The 25,703-nt window shown below is 45.3% G+C and overlaps 1 protein-coding gene across 2 annotated transcripts in view; it reads right to left on the minus strand.

The window, feature by feature from the left end:
• tbc1d8b (TBC1 domain family member 8B) overlaps positions 1 to 21,127 on the minus strand; it is a 55,279-nt gene extending 34,152 nt beyond the window's left edge. For both annotated transcript variants that reach the window (XM_069893452.1, XM_069893451.1), the window contains exons 1-6: positions 20,881 to 21,127; positions 16,169 to 16,279; positions 9,994 to 10,112; positions 8,765 to 8,993; positions 1,609 to 1,849; positions 979 to 1,186 (exon numbers count right to left, since the gene is read on the minus strand). In XM_069893452.1, coding sequence (XP_069749553.1) covers positions 979 to 1,186; positions 1,609 to 1,849; positions 8,765 to 8,993; positions 9,994 to 10,112; positions 16,169 to 16,279; positions 20,881 to 21,007 — 1,035 coding nt within the window. In that variant the 5' untranslated portion in view covers positions 21,008 to 21,127. The remainder of the gene's footprint in view (positions 1 to 978; positions 1,187 to 1,608; positions 1,850 to 8,764; positions 8,994 to 9,993; positions 10,113 to 16,168; positions 16,280 to 20,880) is intronic.
• Between the last annotated feature and the right edge of the window lie 4,576 nt (positions 21,128 to 25,703).

Below are 25,703 nucleotides of genomic sequence, written 5' to 3' on the forward strand. Positions count from 1 at the left end.
AGACATCTATTATTAAGACTAATATCCACAGCATGGAGTAAAGTACTTTATAGTAATTACGCACTAGTGTGAGTGGAATTATAATACTTCCTTAAATAGTGGAAAGATTTCAAACTCCTGTTTGACATGTCACAACAAAGTTGGCATGGGGGTTACTGCAATGCCTTTACAGCACCAACAATCGGGACCGGACTTGGGTTCGAAACCCATGCTGTCTGTAAGGAATTTGTACATTCTTCCTGTGTCTGCATGAGTTTTAGCCCACCATTCAAAAACAGGTCAGGGGTGTAGGTTAATTGGGGGGAAAATTGGGTGGCATGGACTGAAGTGGCCTGTTACTGTGCTATTTGTCTAAATAAATAAATAAAACAGTTGATCAATGAAGTTGACATGTTACAATGGGATCTTTGTTAAAGCGAGAAACCATTCTTTTATAAGGAATGCATAGCCCTACTTCCACCAAAATTAGATCTGTGTGCAAAAATAAAAGGATTCTTGAAGTTAGAACTGATAATGCCATTTTGGCACAGATCAGCGACTTTTATTAGCATTGCATATCTCTGGAGTAAATGCCAAGATTGTGGGAACAGAACCCGAACATTTCTCCATAATTCCTAATACCTCCGTAGTGCCAGCCATCAATCACCCTTCTCCAAAATAAAAGCATGCAAAAAAAAAATAACATGGTGCAGCCCTCTCTGAATTCTTCTCTTATTTTTCCCCCACTCTGAGTGATGGCCCAGCTTCCCAGAACCTCCCTGAAAAGAAGGCAGCAGAAAAACTGTGTGATCCAAACCATCAAGGCAGATAATAAATTGGATTATAGGCATTTCACCTTTTCACTGTGTGCCAAGAAAAGGCACACCAAAGCTATATTTTTTTTTAAAGTTTTAGCCTTAATAAATTTATAAGACAAGGAAGATTTTATCCCCAATTATTTTGAGGTTACATAACAAATACACTGTTGTTGAACATTACCTCCCGCATTGGAATGATTACATGACAATGATTTGCATCCTGGCTACTGAAGCAGATGTAATTGTTTGAAATGAACATTTTCCCAAATGCGTGGGCATGGCAAAAAGGGATCCAAAGAAAACAGTCAAGTATATCATCCAGATTTTCACCCCTGGGAAGTCTAAAGAGTGCAGTGAAATATTCATTCCTCGCTCGATTCTCCAAAAGTCTGAAGGAAAACAAAAGGAATGAAACCAATGTAACACTCCAGCTTTATGATGCAACCAAAAAAATTACATTGCATGGCCTCAACCATCAATAAACCACTCAAAACTATCTTGGGTTCTATTTAATAAATCAACTGCTGTGCTGTGAAAAATACACTATTTTAAATACAAAATAGTCTATTTCATTGCAACAGGTTTTCTTTTGGATACAGTATACACATGGAAACTGGCCTTTGTTTAAGATGGATATGATGCATGTTAAATAATCTAAACTATTTTGCTAATGTCTTATTACCCAGTTAGAAATGGAGGAAAGGACAAGAACTTGGGGGTGGGAGAGGTTGGGGGGGGTTGGGGGTAATTTGTATTGGAGCCAAGATTTTTCGTGCTTTGGGTATCTTGGTGCAGAACTTTTATTCATTACCTTTTTGTTATTTGTAAATGGTCACTGAGCAATAAATCCATTTCAAAGGTTTCCTTGTCAAATAATCTTTTGACCGCACAATCTGCAAGCTGTTCCATCAGCAGAAATGTTTCATTTAAATGCATGAACATTGAAAAGTAATAGTCTTCTCCGTGACTGCAAATGTGTATGCTTTCCGAGAGGATGACATTTGTCGTCTTCGTAAGTCTTGATACTTCATCCCAAGAAATAATAATTTTAACTGCAAGTTAAATAGGAGTTACAAAAAATCAATACAAGTAGTAATTACAGGCAGAACTTTGTAGCAGAGATGTCGTGGTCATTTCAAGACCACATGATTGCAAATTCATAGGCCGTCATACACCTCTTTCTAAGAGAGCATGAAATAATTGAGCAATATTTTTCAAGTGTGTGTTTTGGAGCCTCTATTGCATTACTTCCCAAATTGTTGATGACCCAGCCAAAGGAAGGTATGTGACAGCAGTGTTAAAAACAAAAACTGCATTTGATGGTTTTTGTGATTCAAAGTTTTAAAATATGTAGGTTTACTTTGAAAGTCAAAATATGATGTAAAGTGATTTGTATAAAAATTGCAGAAAAATTAAAACGGGAAGATTTTCCTTTTTACAATATGATCCAACATCAAGAAATTCCCACCTGCACTCAAGAATTTGGTCTCAATCACCTCCAGAGTAATGTAGCATTCTTTTCTCTGATCTGGACACCTTTCTTGCACTCTGACCTACAAACACCAGTGGAACTTTCAATCACCTTGGTTCCACTGCATGGAAGCAAGCTAGAGAGAGTGCAGATGTTGGAAAACTGGAGCAACACATAAAATGCTGAGGAACTCAGAGGGACAGGCAACATCCATGGAAGGCAATAGATGGTCGACATTTTGGGTCAAACTCCTTCATCAGGATTCACTGCTTGGAGCATACTTCCCACTTAATCAGCGCCTTCTAAATGTCTTCTGTTAAGTCATCGCTCCAATTGGCTTTATAATTATTACATCTAACCTTTCTCTTTCAAAATACGTTGAGGTGTTCTTTCACATTACAGCCACGTTATACAAGCGTAATGATATGGAGAACAGTGGCATGTACATGACATTTAGGAATACAAGATCATGGCCCCTCAAGCTGATGTCAACATTCAATTAGATCATGGCACATTTAATCTTGGACTCAACTCATTTTCCTACCTATTTCTTCTGAACTTTGGAACTTCGCATACAAAAAAATTCCATCTCAGCTTTGAATATACTCAATGACAGCCTCTAAAGCTCCAAAGAGAAGAGAACTTTAAAAAAAAACTATGTAAACTCTAGACATATATATATATCTATGTGGAGTACAGGAAGCCTGTTGGAGGCATCTTGCATAGGTGTGTCTGGATGGCACACCAGCGAGGAACAGACGAATACACCTGAAGGGGGAAGTTAAAGGCAGAGGGCAAGTGATGGAGCAAGGCCATTAGAGTGCAGGGAAGATGTTCAAAAGCAGCCAAGAAAGAGATTAAACAGATTCAAATTAATTTACATTGGAGAGTGCTGATAGCAGGATTTATTTTCATCTGGTGATTAAGGACATTCAGCGGGGAACCCTGGATTAAACCAATCAGATACAAAGATGACCAATAACACGGTAACTATTCATCTCATCTCTGCACTCAAATACATTACTTTCTGGTGCAACATCCAATGTAAATCAGAATAACTCATTTCTGAGACACAAGAAGCAGAGTTTTACAGCCCAGAAACCAGCCTTTAAGCCCAGCTTGTCTACCTAAGCTAGTCCTATTTGCCTGCTTTTGGCCCATATTCATCGAAACCTTTCCTTGCTACGTACCTGTCAAAATGCCTTTCAAATATCATCCACCTCTACCATTTCCTCTTACAGCTTGTTCTACATAACCACCATGCTGTGTGAAAATGTGTCTCTCAAGTCCCTTTCACCTCTCTCCTAATATCTATGTCCTCTCGCTTCTGAATTTCCAACACTTGGAAAAGACTATGACTATTTACCCTATCTATACCCCTCACTTTACACATATCTATAAGACTTCTTTGCCTCCTTTAGTCCAAGGAGAAAAATCCCAATCTATTGAACTTCTCTTTATAATTCAAGCCCATCAATCAGGATAACATTCTTGTGAATCCTTTCTATACTATTTCTAGTTTAACAATATTTTCCTACAGCTGGGTAACTCGAATGCTACACAAAACTCCCAAGTGTAGTCTCACCAATGTCTTATACACATGTAACATGATACTAGGCTTCTTCAGGTGCATTCTCTGCCAAGAATGCGCCTGCTGAAGCAGATTCAGACCTGTGGAATGGTCGTTCAGGTGGCAGCGCTGAAAACGCAACACTGGCCATCTGAAAGGGACAGCTTAACAGGAGGCGCCTCGGAGCGCACTCCTGCTCCTGTCCCTTCGGGCTGTAAGGGTTGAAGTGGCTGGCTGTCAGAGCTGGGGCAGCCGGTGCGGGCTGTCAGCACTGGGGCAGCCGGCGTTTGATGTCCCCACACTTATCGCACTGCCCCGTGCTCTCCCCACAGCCCCATGTCGGTCCCCACACTGCGGGAAAGTCCCACGCCGGCCGCCCCAGCTCTGACAGCCCGCGCCAGCCACCCCACTTTGTTGAGACCGACACGGGCTGTGGGGAAAACTCGGGTATTGGGATCAGTGTGGGGATGTCCTGCGCTGGCCGTCCCAGCTCTGACAGCCCGCGCCAGCCACCCCACAGTGCTGAGACCGACACACGGCTGTGGGGAGAGCACAGGCAGTGGGATCAGCGTGGGGATGTCCTGCACCGGGCACCCCAGATCTGACAGCCCGCGCCGGCCGCCCCACAGTGTGGGGACCGACACGGGGCTGTGGGGAGAGCACGGGGCAGTGGGATCAGTGTGGGGACGCCCTGCGCCGGCCGCTCCAGCTCTGACAGCCCGCGCTAGCCACCCCACAGTGTGGGGACTGATACAGGGCTGTGGGGAGAGAGTGGGGCAGTGGGATCAGTGTGGGGTTCGACACGGGGCTGTTGGGAGAGAGCAGGGAAGTGGGATCAGTATGGGGACAGCCCGTGCCGGCTGTCCCTGCCCTGACGTCCCTTGCCGGGGGCAGGGGCAGCAGGGAGAGGGGTTGTTAGGCACTCGCCAGCTGATTGTCATCTCCCTAGCAGCTGCTTTCACGCGGCCGCATTTAGGTACCGGACGGGAGGGCCTCAGTGCTCCGGCGATTATCCTTCCCGGAGGAGGGTTACAAAGTTCGCCTTGCAAGTGCCTCCTGCGCTTTCAAGTGGACTCCTGACAGTCGCATATGGGCATAATATGCGAATTTACATCGGGGGATTTTGGCCACTTGAAGGTGCCTCGTGCTGCTCCTGTACTCAGTGACCTGACCAGTTTCTAATGCTTTTCTATTCTTGAGTCAAGACACTATCAAATCACCATTCACGCAAAAATCTATGTTGTACTTTACAGCCAAAGTACTAAAATAAACTAAGAACCAAATTCTGAGATTAGCCATCAATTACACTATATTATTTATGGAAAAGGGTCAATAGTTGAATTATTAATGCTAATTTGATACCTATACTTAGGACATTAATATAAACTTACAGGAGAATACCACTACCAGCAAGGTCCCTTCAAGTTTTCATGTGGAAATATCCCACATCATCACCATATTTAAATATCAGAACTCCTTGCCCAACAATATTGTTGGTTACTTTCACAAGAAGAATGATGTTAGCATAAGCAGATAGTTCTCATCACCTCGTCAAGGCCAGTTGAGGACAGTTCATATGTCAAGTAATAATATTCCCATATTCAATGCCTGCACAAAAAATTACCCTGAGAAGTGTAGAAGTTATGGCACAATAAGGATTAAGATCACACACGGAGATAGAAAAACACACAATTACTATTGGACAACAATTCTCAGTAAAACGGAGGTGTGATTGGTCACTTTGATCACATAGCATGCAAATAAAGGTCCAAATGACTTGCAATTACCATTGGTTACTTATACTTACAAGTTATCTCATGATTGGTGACTCTCTATGCTCACAGAATTTCAATACATGTAAGGTTTTTACTGGAGGCATTTGTACTAAAAAGTAACAACCTCCATGGAAATTTTCAGAGCAGTTCAGTGACAGGGACCATGCAGCTCTCCTTGTGCACAAGTTAAACGATGTGTGATAGGGAACAATTGTTTGCCAAAGAATTGCTGGAGAAACTCAAGTCAGACATCATCCATGGGTAGAAATGGTCAGTCAATGTCTTGGGCCTGAACCCCTTTTTCAAGACCAAGATAGAGGAGATGAAATTACATGAGTAAAAGGCAAAAGAAGCTGGAGGAGGGGCCCCAAAGATGATAGGCCTGTCTATCAAAGGTGATAGAAGGTCTGGGAGGTGGAGAGATAGGTAATGGGATAAATTATGAGGAAGAGGGGAGTGGAAAGTTAGAGAGAGTGAGAAAAAAAGTACAGAAGTAAAGATGTAAACAGCAGAATCAAATGGGTAAGGGTTATCCAAAATTAGAAAAAAAAAATCAATGTTCATGCCATTAGGGTTAAGGTTGACAGGAAGGAATACGAATATTTGTCAAATTTAAATTCAGCCTTGCCCTGATAATGTACGAGATCAAGGACAGACGATGTTTTCCATACATGTCCGTCCTTGTCTTGGTCTCCTCGAGATTCCAGCAGCTGCAGCTTTTGAGTTTCTCTGTTAGTTGTCAGATTCTTGTTTTTAGGTAGTGTCAGAACAAAGAAATGTACCTCAGCTGTTGAAAATGCCTGAATAGCATCAGTACTTTCCACCATAGGAAAATACTGCAGGAAAACCTCATCCCAGCAATACACCTAATCCTTACAAAGGTCAACAACTTATTCACAGCTACCTCCATTATCTTGTGAATAAAGTATTTTTCTGTCCACAAAAACAAGTATTAAACATAATGCTTCCAGCTTTATGACCTCTCAACCAAGTGAATGGTTTGTAGCTTCCTCCAGATACATTTGAAACAAACAGCAGAGGATTTCAAGACTCCTTTCATTTTCACATAATACAAAAAATGTAATGTACATGATTCTTCAACTTTGGTCTGCTTTTTTTTAAATTTTTTTATTTTTCACACCATAAATCACATTAGCCATGATATACACTTTTTCTTTTTCACACATATACAGTAACTTTGGTCTGCTTCAAGGCCATGAGTCACCATCAGCATTGCCTGACGCCCCTAACAATGAGTTAAAGAGAAACAAAAGAGAGTCCCCGCACAGAGATTGAGTGTCTATGGATTCGTCTCCAGTGCTCCTGTAGCCTCTTAAGCTTCAGATTCTTGATCAAACTTTTTAATTCATTTAAATGTTATAATTTATTTTAGACATACAGCACGTTAACCAGCCATTTTGGCCCTTGAGTCTGTGCTGCCCAATTTTAACCCAATTAGTCTACACCCTGGTATGTTTTGAATGGTGGAAGAAAATGGAGTCCCTGGGGAAAACCTGTGCAGACATGGGGAGAACGTACAAACTCCTTACAGAAAGCGTGGGATTTGAATCCCAGTTCCAATCGCTGGTGCTGTAAAGGCATTGCACAAGCCACTATGCCAACCATGCCACCCACTGGCAACCCGAGCTCCAGAGCCAAACCTCCAAAACCATCAAGGGGTCTTCAGCACCCCTTCGGAACCACTTCTTGCCCTCAGCACCCCCGCGGATCCCGGTTCTGATACTTGGTTCCCATGAAGCCATCTCCAGCAGCCTGCAGACAGTCATGTCCTTCAACGGCATGGCCAACAGCCCAAAGCCTGTGTGGATCCTTCAGCTGCTGAGCTCCTTGTTGGTCCACTGTTGTGTACACCTTCCATGTAGGGTCATCTCTCAGGCTTCTCCTTATCAATAAGGGGTGTTCTCCCCTTTTCTAGGCTCTGCACCTGTCTACTGCTCCTCTGGTTCAAAAGCCCTCAAGGTATGCTACCCAGCCCAGGTGCCGCCATCTTGCACAGACCTACGTGGTTGCAGGCTATTTAGAAAAAAAAACTGCCAGCTCTTCTAATTGGCTAACACAGATCCATTCGGCATCACGACTGGATAGTAGGACCCTGTGAAGTGGTGGTGTATCTCCGCTCTCTCGAGTCCACACCAGCAATAGTGTTTCTGTTGCAGCAACATCTGCAGCACCACCATTTTTTTGTCAAATGTACAATTAAGAATGCAGGAATAAATTAATCACAAAATAGCTTATTTGTCTCAATTCTGGGCTTCCTAGAATACTTTAGAGATCATAATACTAAAGATTTAAAAATAATTTAAAAATGTCAAAGCACATACTGCATGAAGAGGGGCACAAGTTCATTAGCTAATGATTGGCTAAATGCACCACAATAAGCTTGTTCTTGAAAGTACAAATACAAGAAAATGAGCCTTGATTAACCTACAGATCAGGGGTACTTCATATCTACAACCCCTATCTCCTTGAAGCACGAGAGCAGCAATCACATACAAACACCCGTCCATCAAAATTCCATGTTTCTAATTTTGATAAAATTAAAATGTACTTCATAGATGCAGGGGTCAACATCCTAAACAATGCTTCATAGCATCACAAGAGGAGCACCTTTGCTAAATAACACTAACCTTTCAGGAAAGTGAATCACTAGTAGCTTCTCAAAAGGACTTGTTAATGATGTCTAATTCCACAAATGAATATATTAAAAAGAGGCTCAGCGGTTTATATTTGACGGCTAATAGACAGCCACTGCAATGGTAACAAACAAAGCAAATTAGTTCTCCTCTGCCTTGTGAAAATGGCTCTTATCCTTAACAAGTTCTTTTTTGATTCTTCCCAATTTCCTCAAAAATACTCCACTTGCTGCAATGATCTTTTCAGCTAAGGGCAACTTAAAGCAGTCAAGTTTTGTTTTGGCACAGAAGCAATTTATTTCCTTTAAATATGCACTGAGAACAGTCGACTGGAAACTGCAAGAAGTGATTCAGAACATTTACTTCAAAGACACACATACTGGACATAAGTAAGAGTCTGGAGCACAAATATTGAGTCTTCGGATCCAATGCCTTTTTGTCATTAGAGTTTAACTTTTTATGATCAGTTAGAAATTGGATGTACGACAGATTCTCACCTTCCTTGCCGAGGAAAAAGGAATAGAAGCTGAGAAAATTGGCACTGAGATACAGCCATCCTTGACATGGCACCCTTCCACTCCAGTAACTGCATGAATAGTAGGTCACCAGCTTCTCTTGCTCAGGGAGTCCAAACCACTTGACAAATTTCAGCAAGGCCTCACGAAACTTGTCAGGATCATCCTCTTCCTTTATTGATGTACTTTGAGACTCTTCTGCTATTAGTCCCTTGGACAGAAATAATAATTTAATTGCACAAAATACAATTTTTAGAAGAGATATCTACCTTCAAAGATATCTATCTACCTTCCGGCACAAAGTTCCCTTATTGTCATGTAATAGTACAAAAAAATATAATATACACAATATAGTTCAACTTTTGCCTAGTGTAACGGCAAACAGTGAGTACCTTTTTCATTGACATTAAGCCAAAGGTTAGATGCAATCAAAACATGTAAAGGTTCAGATACCTTAAATAAAAGCAAACAATTTCCAGTTGCTAAAAGGCTGATAACTGGAGAGCAAATATCTAAAATGATCGACAAAATAATGAAAAATAACCTTTTCTGGATAACTTGGAAGGAATTTGGAATGCATTGTCTGATTGAGTGGTGAATATAGTAACTACAGAAGGGAATTAGATAAATACCTAAGGGTTAAAAAAAATTGCAGATTTTTGAGGAAGTGGCAGGCGGCACAGTTGGCATCGCGGTTAGCTCAATGCTCTTACAGCACTAGTGATTGGGTCCGGACCAGGGTTCAAATCCCTACCAGGGTTTGAATCCTATGCTGTCTGTAAGGTGCTTGTATGTTCTCCCCATATCTGCATGGGTTTTCTCTAGGGGCTCCAGTTTCTTCCCACTGTTCAAAAATGTACCAGGGGTGTAGGTTAATGGGGTGTAAATTGGGTGACAAGAACTTGTGGGCAGGTCTTTAAAAGAGGCAGTCTCGACATGGACTGAATGGCTTCCTTCTGCTCTGTCTGACTCCAAGACCGACTTGATCACCAAGTGATACAATTCAGATAATTCCAACATTCAAAAAAGATGCATATGGTTGAGGTAATATGGTGATTTATCATATTTCTGTTGAAAATATGGAAATCAACGCATTTCTTTCATGTTGCACTATCCTCTTCATACCCAATTAACAACAACTGAAAAAAGTGAACAGGAAAGAAAAGTAATGAAGAAAACAATGTCTGGTGAGTCGAGAAACCTGCTCTTACCCGGACTTTACCCTGAATGAAGCTGGTAATATCTTTGCCACTATCAAATATGGAAAGTATTGGCATCACATTTTGTTCCAGCCATTCCCAGTGTTTGTTTATTTCTTCACTGCTGGCTCCTGATTTCAAAAAAAGGAAATGTAAGCAAAAGTTTATAAAGTCCCCGAAGAGAAAACACCCACATTCATTTTACACCAATCGAATGAGTTCAGGCCACTGGAGCAGTTGAAGCTTCCAATGTAGCACTCAAATGTTTAAAAGAACACATTATAGACGACACTTGCCTCATTCTAAGCTATCCTAATTTCAAGCTGACATCTTCCAAGGCATGAGCTGCGATATCCTAAATTTAGATCTCTTCGACCCAATAAATCAAACGGTCGCTGTTACTTGATGTAGTTTTAATTCGCTGATAGAACCGATAAACATTTTTCACAGCTTCGCAACAAGACTTTCATAACGGTGAATAACAAAGCATTTACTGTATAAAGATACAAAGATATATAGAGACACAAAAACTTAAAGAAAGATTTCTTGTGCTCACTCTTTCTTCACACATTGTAGAAAGAGGGCAAGCAGTTAGCTTGGGTGGATATTACGACATATTTCATCAGTCGCTGTGGAGGAAAATCTAAACACAAAGGGTTAAGGGTTCACCCATAAGTTGCTTACAAGAACATACAAGAGTCAGTTGCACATTGCTTCAGTGGAGGCAGGGAACCTCAAGGTTGTGATTTATCTGCAGACACGCTTATCTGCAGACATGGAATTCTGTGAAACAATGATTAAATTATTGCCAAATGTTGACAATGATAAACTATCGTCAGGTTGACCGCAACAGGAAACCCACATGCAGGAATGCACTGCCATTTATTGTATATAAACTCTGTTAAAACTGGCTGTGAGTAGAACAAGCTCAGGCTGGGTGCTGGGCATGCTCTCCAAGATATCTTGCTAATAAAACTCTTCCGAAGCGTTACCCTGGTGTCGGTAGTTGATTCTTTCTCCGCAACAGTCACTATGGTAACACGACAAACAATAGTTTTCTTCAAGAGACAGGCACAAAATTAACTAAGAATCAAAAACTCAAAGTTTTAACCTTTACACACATACCTAAATCTCCTTTCGAGCCATCCCTTGGAACATGTGAGCAGCTAACAAAACAGATTCCAAAAGATTTATCATCCAAAATCTATTTAGTTATGAAGATAAGGAATCACTTTTATGGTCAGTATTCCATACCAATCATAAAATCAGATTACAATTAGAGACTCCAAGTATTTTGGCTGCTATTTCATTGCTTTATTCATTAAGCATTAGTGTTGCACTTCAGATACAATTCTAATTTTCTACATATTTTCAAGAAAAACCTTTCACTAATACAAAAAAAACCAAGGTATTCAACAAATTTACATTCTGGTCTTGCACTTACAATACACAAGTCATAGGAAATGCAATTCAGCTCCAGGGCTTGCTGCATGTTTAAACTTTGAACTCTCAGCAGAGAGTCCGAGGCAATGTCGCAAATTTTGCTGTGCAAAGTACAAGGCTAACTGAAATGTAATCAAGATTGCAATGAAGTTTGACATAATGAACACTGTATATATTCAAGAGAAAAATGTCTGTATGTATTTTGGTCAGTATGGTTTATAGTGTGTAAAATAAAAAAAAGTTTGACATAATGTCAAAAACTAGCTTGATTCAGCTTTTAATGAAAAAAGCAACATCATAGTATCACCAACAAAATAACAAGACCATTTAATATTTACTAACAACACTGGACAAAGATTTTGCTTCCTGAACACTTTTGTATTTAATGGATTTGGGGCTGCTGATCGCAAATATCACCTTAACATTTTCCTATCACATATCTTTTCTTAAGATATAACCTTTTTCTTGTCATACTTTAAGTCTACTTCAAGGATACAAAACCATGAAGTGGAGCGTGCTATGAAAATTCTTTTTCTGCATTCGCACTTGGACTTCACTGCTGATCTCGGTGCATTCAATGACGAATACGGTGAAAGGTTTCACCATGACATTGCAACCATATAAAAGTGGTATCAGGACAACTGGAATCCATCAATGTTGGCTGACTATTGTTGGACACTGACGCAAGAGGCATCAGATGAGTGGCAAAACATTTTTGTGTCAACTGAACTAACACAAGGTGTCAGCATCATTACGTGATTAAACATGCTAAATAAAAGTCATTTAATGTTTCTCCAACTTCCTTCGTGATACAGCAAATCTGAAGTTCACTTGGTGTTCAGCTTAAAGTTGTCTATCATAATCCCCAATTTAATGTGTCATTAAAATTATGCTCATTACAATGCATTGTTTTCTAGCCAACCTAGTTTCCATTAAAATTCTGAACAAATATTGTTAATCCTTAACGAATGACAATAAATACTATGAGATAAACTCTCTCTCCAAAAAAAAAGACAATACTAAAGTCAAGGCTGCCTTCCAGAAAGCAAGAACAAGATCAATATGGTTGCACGAGAACATTTATGAACAAGTCCTTGGTAGTCAGCAACACACATGCAGTGCCAAAATCACTTCTCCATCGAAAAAGACAATTCAGTGGGAGAAACTGAGTCACAATCTACATGCATTCTGAGCATCCACCTGATGAGAAATACTACAACACCTTCTACTTCACCCGCCATATTAATTTGCAACCACTGCTTCACACATAGCAAACTCTACCCAGGGCATACTGGTTTGAATGCCCACATACTGGTTTGAATACCCACATAGTAAATAATTGTTTTGTTAATAAAGTTTAACGATGAATTGTATCATTTGGTTATGCAAACACTCAGCAGAGATTATGTCCAAATCCATTATGATAGAGGGTCTGACAATATATGCTCTGACAATATTGTATTATAGCTATATGAAGGGCTTCCAAATTAACACTGCTGTAATATTCAAAATTTCCCACAACACTGAAACCTAATCAAAACAAAGGAACATAATAAAGTAACATTACTGCTACAATGCCTAATACGATGGTGGCCAAGTAATTTATTATCCTAATGTTGATTAACAGATTAATATCACCAGGCACACCATTAAGGGCTTTCAGGTATTTATTACAGTGTCTTTGAATCAATTACAGCCACCTGAAAGGGAAGAGCAGGCTTTGGTTGAAGGATTGATAGAACAGCAATTGCTCAATTCACCACTGGAATTTCGATGCAAATCTTGGACACCCTACATATGGACAGTGATCTGCATTGTGCCAGCTCCACCAGAGAACAGAGCAGATTTCATGCTCTGCACGCAGAGACTCCTGCAGGACCGTGTATCATAATTCTGGCAATAGACATCTCTGACTGCTGGAAGACCTGGGTTCAAAGCCAATGGACAAGAAATGGAGCTAATGCAGGGACTTACATTTTATTTCAATCCTATTCACCCAGGAGTTTGTGCTACTGAGCAGAGATGCCAGCTTCCAGCAGAGTAGATCAACAGACCACCACACTCATTCCCTCTCCTGCAATTAATGCAGGTGCCCCTGTTGATTGCAGTTTGCAAGGCAGCAAGACCTTAAAATAACCACTGTCCCATCCATTCAGATTTTGGGTAATGAAATTGATTGATAAGGTTAGGGCAGTGGGTGTTGTTCATGTGGAGTTGAGAAGCATTTGACAAGGTTCCTCACAGTAAGCAGATCCACATATACAGTATATGGTGTGTCCTTACGAGAATTAATATGCAAATATTTTGGCTTTTTCACTTTAAAATACATCAATGGCAACAAATACTTTGGAATGCAGGAAGAATATATAAAGTTTTAAGTACAATTGTTTCCTCTTTTCTCATTAAATGGTGAAATACGAAGTTGGCCACAAAACAGTTCTAATATTTTTGCAACTCTTCCAGTGTGGCTCTTGATGAAATCTGCTCTGTTCTCTGGTGTAGCTTTCTGCACCAGCAATAACCAAGGGATGCATAAACAACATAATTAGCAAGAAAAGATAAAGGGGACAAGGAGAATTTTTTTTGACAGCTCGGCTTTACTCACTGTTCCCATTGCATATTATAGGTCAGAACACAAAAGTGATCAAGACACCCAGCAGTTTGTGCAACATCCGTAGAAAGGCAATCATCGTTTTGGGCCTGAGCCCTTAATAGGCTGACACATGAATAAAATCGGTGGAAGGGTGAGTGGGGGAGGTGGGGGGGGGAGGAGTGGTTGGGTAGGTGAAAGGGGGAAGAATGCAGGTTAAAAGCCAAGAAATAATATGTAGATACAGATAGGATGGTAGACAGCTAACAATCATGACTTCCAAACCATTTCAATTCCTCCGCCCAGACCCATATTGATATGCCTGTCCACATCGTCATGTAGTGCCAAGTTAAGGCCGCCCACAAATTGGAGGAACAACACATTGGCCCATCGTTACAATCATTCCACAGCAGACGCAATATCACTGGCTCTCCACTCAGCTCTGAATCACCTCAAAAACAGCAACTCACCCATATGGCTGCTCTTCAATGATTACAGCTCAGCCTTCAACACAACGATTCCCTCAGGCTAGTCAACAAGTTCCAAACACTGGCTCCCTCTCTGCAACTGGATCCTTGACTTCCTCATTGGAAAACCAGTCAGTACGAATTGAAAACAACGTCTCCTCCTCACTGACTATCAACACTAGTGTATCTCAAGGATGTATGCTTTTCCCACTGCTCTACTAACTTTACAGCCATGACTGTGTGGCCAGGCACAATTCTAATGCTACCTACAGATTTGCCCATGACAACACGGTTGTCGGCAGAATCAAAAACAGCAATGAGGTGAAGCAGAAGGTAGATCAGCTTGTTGAGTGGTGTCACACCAACAACCTTGCACCCAATGTTAGCAAACTAAAGAGATGATTGTGGATTTAGGGGAAGTCAGGAGAACCAGTCCTCATCAAGGATTCAGTAGTGGAGAGGGTTAAGAACTTCAAATTCCTGGGTGTTTACATCTCCGATGATCAGTCCTGGAGCCTCCACATTGATGCAATTATGAAAACTCACCAGCAGCTATAATTTATGAGGTGTTTGAGGAGATTTGGTGCTTCACTGAAGACTCTCGAAAACAGGTGTACTGAGGAGAGCATTCTGGCTCATTGTCTGGTATGGAGGTGCCAACACTCAGGACAGGAAAAAACTCCAGAGGGTTGTTAACTTGGCATGCGACGTCACAGGCACCAGTCTTCACTCCATTGAGGACATCTACAAGAGGCAGTGTCTTAAGAAAGTTGCCTCTATCCTCAAGAACCTCCACCACTCGGGCCATACCCTCTTCACTCTGCTACCATTGCGATAAATGTATAGGAGCCTGAAGACGAGCACTCAGCAGCATGAGAACAGCTTCTTCCCCGCTGCCTGAATGATCAATGAATTGAAGATTCACAATCTTACTTTGACTTGCCGTGCACTATTTTTTTTAAGGTGGTTTATACAAATGCTTGCAGTGTGATGTTGCCGCAAAACAACAAATTTTGTGACTTGTTCACAACAATAAATTCTGATTGTATTCAACCTCAGCAATCTCCAACCATTATCTTTTCTGGTTTCTGTTAACATAGGAAGTAGGAACAGGAGTAGGCCAAAAATGGTCCATCGAGCCTGCTCCGCCATTCAATATGATCATGGCTGATCTAACTTATGACCTAACTCCACCTACCTACCTTCTCCCCATATCCCCTCCCCAGTTTCTTTCTTTCCCTCATCCCCTTGCTCTATCTCCCCAACCCTTTTCTTTCCTTCTCCAAGCAGTGAGCCATCTTGCTTAGCCCTCTGCCCCACTTCCCCATCACTTCTCAGCTTTTTTCTCTTCTACCCTCCCACCTGTATCCATCTTACCTGTAGCTTCTGTTTCTCACCACCCACCCCCCCCCCCCCACCCCCCCCCGCCCACCCACTTTTTATTCTGGCATCAGCCTGATTTTCGGCACTGCTGAAGTAGGGCTCAGGTCTAAAATGTCGACTGCCTTTTACTTTCTATGGATGCTGCTCGACCTGCTGAGTTTCTTCAGCACTTTTGTGTACTGCACTAGACACCAGCACCAGTGTTCAAATGCAATAAATAGATCAAATTCTGTAAATTCCAAACAAAATGATGATTAAAGACGATCATTTCTAGTTTTCACTGCTAAGTAATGCTGTGACTTACCACATGCAATGGACCAATACACTTGAGATTCCGGTATCTGATGTAGAATGCGATATGGAGCTACTTTGGAAGTTGAATCAAACACCGTGTCAAGCGTTCCAACAAGAAGGCCTACAGAAACAATAATAGATACTGTAATTTGAACCTAAACACTAAGCTACTTACAAATATAGCTATACATATTTGAAAATGCTTTTTAAAGTGGACTCAGGTATATCAGGCAAGTGTTAAAGGTTTATCAAGGAGCATATTTTTTTTCTGAACAGTGGCATCAAATTGTTACAAATAACAGGACAATCCCCATCAGGAATATTTCATTTATTATTTTCATCCAATTACATTTTCATTTTGGATTGAAATTAAATCAGAAGCAAAAATATCATTCTGCACAAACATTTAGTTATTACAAGTCTGAATGATTAATTTATCTAAAACATTTAAGGGAAAGAACAATTGTGTGTATTTCTGGTCACCAAAATATGTCTGTGAAGTTCAGTGTTTTTTTTTTCAATGCCCATCACATGACTATTTTGTTCCTCCAACATCTTGTTTACAGCCGAGAGCTTTGAGGGCAATTACCATCCTAACCCTCACTCATCTTAGTGTATTCATCCTTTTTACAAAATAATACATTTTGCAAAACAGTAACTCAATTTAAATTAAATAATGACAAAGGACATCTTATTTTGTCTGCAACAAAAGTTCCAAATGCAGCATTCAAGCTACATTTAAAGCTTTTACTTATCACACCACATTGTCCATGAATTAACGAACATGACATGACCCTAATTTCTACGACTGAGAAGCTGCATTGAAATGGGTGCATTTTAACCTTAGAGACATATCACTTCACATCAGCCATCCTTACCCCTTAAATGACATTGCTAAATTTGCATTACATGGCTACATTTCCTGGAACGTGGTTATGCCAGGGGAGGCAGTATTTTGATTCCATGATCTGAGCAGGATATTGCCCTAGAAATGGAAATCTACTGAGTGCTAATCCTATCCCTTGACATCATTCTGAATGTTCAGATAAATGTCCCTGTGACAAAACAAAACTTTAAAACTTCAAATTGTTGAACAGACAACATGGAACAAATCCTTGTGCTCTGGTACCCCACAATAATGCTGTTCTAAACAAACCATTTTCCCCCTATTTATTATTGGCCCTGAAGTGAGGTGGAGGGTGCAGAGAGGCACAAGGAAGTTACAGAGAAGAATGACACAATTTTGGCACAGCAAGTTCCCACAAACTACAGAGCAAAAATGTTCAGATAATCTACATTAATGGTTCTTATTGAGGACAAATGTTAGCCTGCGTATCAGAAATTAAACAGTTGCTCTTTTTTAGAATAACATCAGAACATTTGGACAATTAATATGAAAGATGACACCTGCAACAATCTCACAATGCCCTGGCTCATCAGTCGGGGTTTGTTTTAATCTTGGAAGCTTCCAATTTCAAAGGCAAACGGTACTACAACCAGAACCAGAGATGGACTGTTCCTGATAGCAACTAAAGAAAACCATAAATATCACAAAAATCACAAACACCTCAAACAGTTAAATCATGTAACAGCTCATTACAAGTAATGTAATGGCTAAATAATTAAAAGAAATAAATCACTGGAGAAAGTTTTGTAGCTGTGCCAAACTTAGAGCACTCATGGCACTGAGAAGTGCTCCTATCGGCTTTCCTGCCAACGAGGGCTGGTGCTCCTCCCGGCTTCCCTGACGAGGGCCGGTGCTACTCCACTTGGCTTCACCGCCAACAAGGGCTGGTGCTGCTCCACCTGGCTTCAGTGCCAGCGAGGGCCAGTGCTCCTCCCGGCTTCCCCGCCAGCGAGGGCCAGTGCTCCTCCCGGCTTCTCCGCCAGCGAGGGCCAGTGCTCCTCCCGGCTTCCCCGCCAGCGAGGGCCAGTGCTCCTCCCGGCTTCCCCGCCAGCAAGGCTCGGAGATCCACCCGACGTCCCCGCCAACGAGGGGTCGATGATCCACCCGGCTTTGCCGCCAACGAGGGATCGATGATCCACCCGGCTTTCCCGCCAATGTGAGCCTGTGCTCCTCTGCCACTGAGGGTCGGGGGTCCTCCCGGCTTCCCCGCCACTGAGGGTCGGGGGTCCTCCCGGCTTCCCCGCCACTGAGGGTCGGGGGTCCTCCCGGCTTCCCCGCCACTGAGGGTCGGGGGTCCTCCCGGCTTCCCCGCCACTGAGGGTCGGGGGTCCTCCCGGCTTCCCCGCCACTGAGGGTCGGGGGTCCTCCCGGCTTCCCCGCCACTGAGGGTCGGGGGTCCTCCCGGCTTCCCCGCCACTGAGGGTCGGGGGTCCTCCCGGCTTCCCCGCCACTGAGGGTCGGGGGTCCTCCCGGCTTCCCCGCCACTGAGGGTCGGGGGTCCTCCCGGCTTCCCCGCCACTGAGGGTCGGGGGTCCTCCCGGCTTCCCCGCCACTGAGGGTCGGGGGTCCTCCCGGCTTCCCCGCCACTGAGGGTCGGGGGTCCTCCCGGCTTCCCCGCCACTGAGGGTCGGGGGTCCTCCCGGCTTCCCCGCCACTGAGGGTCGGGGGTCCTCCCGGCTTCCCCGCCACTGAGGGTCGGGGGTCCTCCCGGCTTCCCCGCCACTGAGGGTCGGGGGTCCTCCCGGCTTCCCCGCCACTGAGGGTCGGGGGTCCTCCCGGCTTCCCCGCCACTGAGGGTCGGGGGTCCTCCCGGCTTCCCCGCCACTGAGGGTCGGGGGTCCTCCCGGCTTCCCCGCCACTGAGGGTCGGGGGTCCTCCCGGCTTCCCCGCCACTGAGGGTCGGGGGTCCTCCCGGCTTCCCCGCCACTGAGGGTCGGGGGTCCTCCCGGCTTCCCCGCCACTGAGGGTCGGGGGTCCTCCCGGCTTCCCCGCCACTGAGGGTCGGGGGTCCTCCCGGCTTCCCCGCCACTGAGGGTCGGGGGTCCTCCCGGCTTCCCCGCCACTGAGGGTCGGGGGTCCTCCCGGCTTCCCCGCCACTGAGGGTCGGGGGTCCTCCCGGCTTCCCCGCCACTGAGGGTCGGGGGTCCTCCCGGCTTCCCCGCCACTGAGGGTCGGGGGTCCTCCCGGCTTCCCCGCCACTGAGGGTCGGGGGTCCTCCCGGCTTCCCCGCCACTGAGGGTCGGGGGTCCTCCCGGCTTCCCCGCCACTGAGGGTCGGGGGTCCTCCCGGCTTCCCCGCCACTGAGGGTCGGGGGTCCTCCCGGCTTCCCCGCCACTGAGGGTCGGGGGTCCTCCCGGCTTCCCCGCCACTGAGGGTCGGGGGTCCTCCCGGCTTCCCCGCCACTGAGGGTCGGGGGTCCTCCCGGCTTCCCCGCCACTGAGGGTCGGGGGTCCTCCCGGCTTCCCCGCCACTGAGGGTCGGGGGTCCTCCCGGCTTCCCCGCCACTGAGGGTCGGGGGTCCTCCCGGCTTCCCCGCCACTGAGGGTCGGGGGTCCTCCCGGCTTCCCCGCCACTGAGGGTCGGGGGTCCTCCCGGCTTCCCCGCCACTGAGGGTCGGGGGTCCTCCCGGCTTCCCCGCCACTGAGGGTCGGGGGTCCTCCCGGCTTCCCCGCCACTGAGGGTCGGGGGTCCTCCCGGCTTCCCCGCCACTGAGGGTCGGGGGTCCTCCCGGCTTCCCCGCCACTGAGGGTCGGGGGTCCTCCCGGCTTCCCCGCCACTGAGGGTCGGGGGTCCTCCCGGCTTCCCCGCCACTGAGGGTCGGGGGTCCTCCCGGCTTCCCCGCCACTGAGGGTCGGGGGTCCTCCCGGCTTCCCCGCCACTGAGGGTCGGGGGTCCTCCCGGCTTCCCCGCCACTGAGGGTCGGGGGTCCTCCCGGCTTCCCCGCCACTGAGGGTCGGGGGTCCTCCCGGCTTCCCCGCCACTGAGGGTCGGGGGTCCTCCCGGCTTCCCCGCCACTGAGGGTCGGGGGTCCTCCCGGCTTCCCCGCCACTGAGGGTCGGGGGTCCTCCCGGCTTCCCCGCCACTGAGGGTCGGGGGTCCTCCCGGCTTCCCCGCCACTGAGGGTCGGGGGTCCTCCCGGCTTCCCCGCCACTGAGGGTCGGGGGTCCTCCCGGCTTCCCCGCCACTGAGGGTCGGGGGTCCTCCCGGCTTCCCCGCCACTGAGGGTCGGGGGTCCTCCCGGCTTCCCCGCCACTGAGGGTCGGGGGTCCTCCCGGCTTCCCCGCCACTGAGGGTCGGGGGTCCTCCCGGCTTCCCCGCCACTGAGGGTCGGGGGTCCTCCCGGCTTCCCCGCCACTGAGGGTCGGGTGTCCTCCCGGCTTCCCCGCCACTGAGGGTCGGGGGTCCTCCCGGCTTCCCCGCCACTGAGGGTCGGGGGTCCTCCCGGCTTCCCCGCCACTGAGGGTCGGGGGTCCTCCCGGCTTCCCCGCCACTGAGGGTCGGGGGTCCTCCCGGCTTCCCCGCCACTGAGGGTCGGGGGTCCTCCCGGCTTCCCCGCCAATGAGGGGGGTCAATGATCCACCCAGCTTCCCTGCCAACGTGAGCCAGTGCTCCTCCCAGCTTTACCACCAATGAGGGGCCAGTGATCCTCTTGGTTTCCCCACACCCTCTCCCCACCCCCACCCACCACGGCTGGTGGTCTTCCTCCCGTGCAGCATGGTCCTCCCCTCTGCACACCCCACCCCCACAGGGCCGATGGTCCTCCCGCCTGCACCGCCTCCCGAGGGTCAGTGGTCCTCACCCCCGACCAACTTTACCCGTTAGTCCACCGCCGCCTTCGCCGTAGCCCCTCCGCCGCTGTAAAATGAAGTACTCGTGGTTCTTCTCCGTCAGCCACAGCTTCAGCGCGTTCTTCAGCAGCATCTCCTCGGGTTTCAACCACATTTCGGCTGCGGGGGGACAACCGCCTCCACTCCGCCCCGTCACCTCACTGCATGCACACACCTGTCACCCTGCCTACCCACGTCGACAAGCCAGGCTCTTTCCCTCCCCCACCCCCTCAACAACCGGAGACCCGAGGGCGACTGCGCAGGTCCCGCCTCCAGCGCTGCGCATGCCGGGAGTTGTAGTAATATGGAGCCAAGTATTTCTCATACCGAATGTTTGGTCATTTGAACTACAATTCCCAGCCAACGTCGCGATAAGGAGGTGACTCCAGGCTGTCAAGATGGGCCAGTGCTAAACCATTGCTTCCCCAAGGCTTTGGAGGTCAAAACAGCAGGAAGTTTATTTTTAACATTCAATCTATTAATAAACACAGAAAATGTTGGAATCAAACAGTAGGGCAGGTGACATCTGCACAAAGACAAATAGGCTTGAAGACTCTTGATCTTTCCAGCATCCACAGTCCTTTTCAAACAGCTGATGATGTCTTCCCTCAATTCCAGGTAATAAATTATTTTGAAAACCATTTAAACATCAATAAATGTTAAAACACTGACTTGGGCATGCTCTCTAACCCCAGGTGAAACAAAGACCTTGGTGAGGTCAAATTTGGAGCATTGTGTGCAGTTTTAGTCACCTAACTGCAGGAAAGGTACGGTAGAAAGAGAAGATTTAGTCGGATGTTGCTCGGACATCAAGAACAGAGCTACAGGGAAAGGATAAACAAGTTAGGATTTGGTTCCTTAGGACGTAGAAGAATAAGGGGAGGTATTTAAAATTATGAGGAAGATAGACAGAGTAAATGTAGGCTGGCTTTTTCCTCTGAGAGTAGGTGAAATACAAACCAGAGGACATGGGGTTAAGAGTAAAAGGGGAAACTTGGGTGGGGGAGGGAACATTAAAGAGACTTTCTTCACACAGAGTGGTCAGAGTATGGAATAAGCTGCCAACTAATGTGGTTAATGAAGACTTCATTTTAATGTTGAGGAAAATGTTTGACAGGTACATGGATGGGAGGAGTTTGGAGGACTTGGCCGAATAAGTAGTTTGGCAGAGAGGAAGGGCTGAAGAACCTGTTGTCTGTGCTATAATGTTTTATAGTTCGAATTTACACTTCCTCATTGCAAGTGGCCAAGCAAGTAGATAAGGTGGCATAAAATGCATGTGGCATTTTCAGGGCATTGGTCAGTCATTACTTATACATTTTATATTGTATAATAACATATTAAAGAAAATAAGAAAACTGCTGCATTGTACTAGGATAGGCCATGGTACACCAAGGACTTAACCATAAAGTAGTGATCTGCACCATTGGGTGAGGTCAGAGGAATCAGTGATTGGAAGAGACTTATTTCTCAAATTGTGAGTAATATTTTTTCCAATGGGATATACTTGAATTTTAGCATGTAACCTGTCAACACCCAGACATGATTCTGACTTCCAAGTAACTGCAATGCATTTTTTTTGCCACCTCCAAAACTATTTTCACAAACCTTCTTTGATTTGGTGAAAGTTTCAGTTTAGGGTTTGCCCCTTCCACATTCCCTAATAAAGTTGCTAAGTATATTCAAGTGCAGATGGATAGATTTATGGATATTAAGATCACTCATAATCTCTTGAATGGAGGAGCCATTGGTATATCCTTTCTTCTATTTCTTATGTTTTTTATGAACAAAGAACTGATCGCGTATGGGGACATCATTAGACTTCTCAAATAATACCCCAAAGCACTTCACATTTGAAGGATGTGTAATGGCAAGGTTAGTGTAATGGTTATTGCAATGCTATGCAGCAGCAGTGACCCGGATTTGAATCCAGAGCTGTCTGTAAAGAGTTTGTATGTTCTCCCTGAGACAGCATGGGTTTTCCCCAGGGGCTCCAATTTCCTCCCACCCTTCAAAAAGTACAGGGGATGTAGGTTAATTGGATGTACTTGAGGGGCATTGGGTCTCAATGGCCAGAATCGTGTTGCAAATAAAAAAATAAGTTACTTTTATAATAATGTCGACAGCGTGTCAGTCACTCAAACTGGTGTGGAACTCTGCTGGTGGTAATAAAATATCAAAAGTAGAACTCATAAGAACAGACCCTTCAAACCACAATGCCTGCACTGAACATGATGCCAAATTAAGCCAAACCTTCACATGATCCATACCCCTCCATTGTCTCCTTATTCATGTCCCTCAAGAAGCTTGTTACAGTTGTAGCTACTTCCACCACTACCCCTGGCAGCCCCTTCCGGGCACCCACCGCTCTCTGTGTAAAAAAAAATAACTGCCTGCAGATCTCCATAAACTCCCCCCCCCCCCCCCCCCCCATTCATTTGAAGTTAATTTCCTCCAGTATTTTATATTTTTACCCCGGGAAAACATGTTTTTGACTGTCTTCCCTATCCATGCCTCTCATAATTTTATAAACCAATCTTTTTAAAGACATTTTGTAATGGAGCATCCAGAATTTCACACAATCCTTCCTATAATAACCAGAATTGTCAATTATAAAATATGATTAAGTCATAGCATATTCGAGTCCCTCTGCAATTTTACAAAAACACCAATTAGAATAGAGGCATAGAAGAGTACAGGACAGTACAGGCCCTTTGGCCCACGATGTTGTCCCTAGACTCTCCAGAGAAGACATATGATGGATTTGAGGAAGTTGGGGAAAATAGGGAGTAAAAACAATACAGCACTGATTGTCTCCAACAAATTACAGAAGGCTGGGTTAAAATCTCCTTTAAAATATGCAAGAGTCTATTTACTTTCAAGTTAAGTCTATTGTCATCTGATGTGTACAACCTGACCAAACAGGATTCTCCAGTCCTCCGTGCAAAACACAGACACACAGCCAGACACATACAAACAAACAATACACATGCAGGACAAGTATTCATCTATACAAATAAATAAATAAATATTTTTTTGTGAATGTGAGAGTCTCGAATGGTTAATGTGAGCAGTTCCTTTAGACAGTCAGCATTCTCACTGCCCGTGGGAAGAAATTGTCTCTCAGCCTGGTGGTGCTGGAGCTGATACTACTGTATCTACCACACTGTGATGCAGTCCGGCCAGGACACTCCGGATAGAGCTCCTGTAGAAGGTTGACATAATGGTGTCCAGTAGCCTTGCCTGCTTCAGTCTTCTCAGGAAGTGCAGATGCTGTTGTGCCTTCCTGACAATGAGGAGATGTTGTGTGCCCATGATAGGTCTCTAGTTAAGTGATCTCCCATGAACTTGGTGCTCTCCACTACAGAGTTATTGATGTGTAGTTGAGGGTGGGCACTTCTAGTCCTCCTGAAGTCCACGATCATTTCCTCCATCTTGTCCATGTTATGACTCATGTGGTTACTCTCACACCATATCACGAGATTTTTCATCTCTGTCGTGCGACTGTTCATTGTTGTTGATGAGGCCACCTACTGTTGTGTCATCTGTAAATGAATGACCCTATTGGAGCTGGATCTGGTGAAGCAGTTGTGGGTCAGTAATGTGAACAGGAGTAGGCTGAGCACACAGCCCTGAGGTGCTCGATATTTTGCTACTGACCCGGATGGAGTGTGGTCTTTCCAGAAATACTGCGTCCAGAATCCAGTTAGAGAGAGGTGTTGAGTCACAGCGAGGACAGCTTCTCCACCAGCCTCAGGGGAATAATCATATTAAACACCGATCTGGTCGATGCATGGTGTATGAGGCATTGTTCTCCAAGTCGGTGAGGATGGAGTGGAGGGACAAGGCTAAAGCACTGTCTGTACAATGGTTTCTTCTGCAGGTGAATTAAAATAGATCCATTGTCTCTCGGAGGTGTGCTTAGAAGCATCCCATCACCAGACACTCAAAGCACTTCATAATGGTGGAGGTCAGTGTCACAGGGCAGCCATCATTGAAGCCTGTTACTGTCACCCTCTTGGGTAGCAGGATGATGGTGGCTGTCTTGCAACCTGCAGAAATGATAGACTGCTGCAGTAAGGTATTGAAGACCTCCATCAATTGCTCTGTGCAGTCCTTCAGTACCCGACCAGGAATGTTTTCTGGTCCCTCCGCCATGTGTGGGTTTACCTTGGATAGATGCCTCCTGTAATATGAGTTTTATTCAATGCTGGGTGTGAACACATTTCACAACTGCAGCATGTGACTGGTGTCTAATTATTGATAAAAATACTGAGTTCAGAACTGGGCAAAACTGGTTTTACCTGTGGACATTAGGGTTAGGATTTGGCACACAGTAGGGAAGGTGCTCTGTACAGTTTTTCAAAATTAAAGATCCTTTTATTGTCATTTAATAAAACCGATGTAATATTGCGCAAAATTGCATTTGGTCTGCTGTCAGGCAAAGATTTTTCCTCAGCAGAAATTGCTCGATGCCCATTACAGTCACAGAAAGAGAAGCAAAAGTGAGTCCCCCCAGTCACCGAATGTCTGTGAATTTGCCTTCCTTAGCATCTGCACCCATACAGCCATACAGACTTTCGTCCACACCATCGGTAATCCGAGCTCTAGATCCAAACCTCCGACACGATCACGAAGCCCAAACCTCCCCTCCCCCCAACCTCAGCACCCTCTTGCATCCCAGTTCCGATACCAGTCTTGAGCCAGTCTCCAGTGGTCTGCAGCCTGGTCATTTGGCTGCATTACCAGCAGCCAGCATAGGATTTTGGCCTCGAGTCGCCAACATCTGTCTATGCTTTATCCGCCCTGGT

This window comes from Narcine bancroftii, chromosome 8 (assembly GCF_036971445.1).
Source record: "Narcine bancroftii isolate sNarBan1 chromosome 8, sNarBan1.hap1, whole genome shotgun sequence".
In the NCBI taxonomy this organism is placed as follows: domain Eukaryota; kingdom Metazoa; phylum Chordata; class Chondrichthyes; order Torpediniformes; family Narcinidae; genus Narcine; species Narcine bancroftii.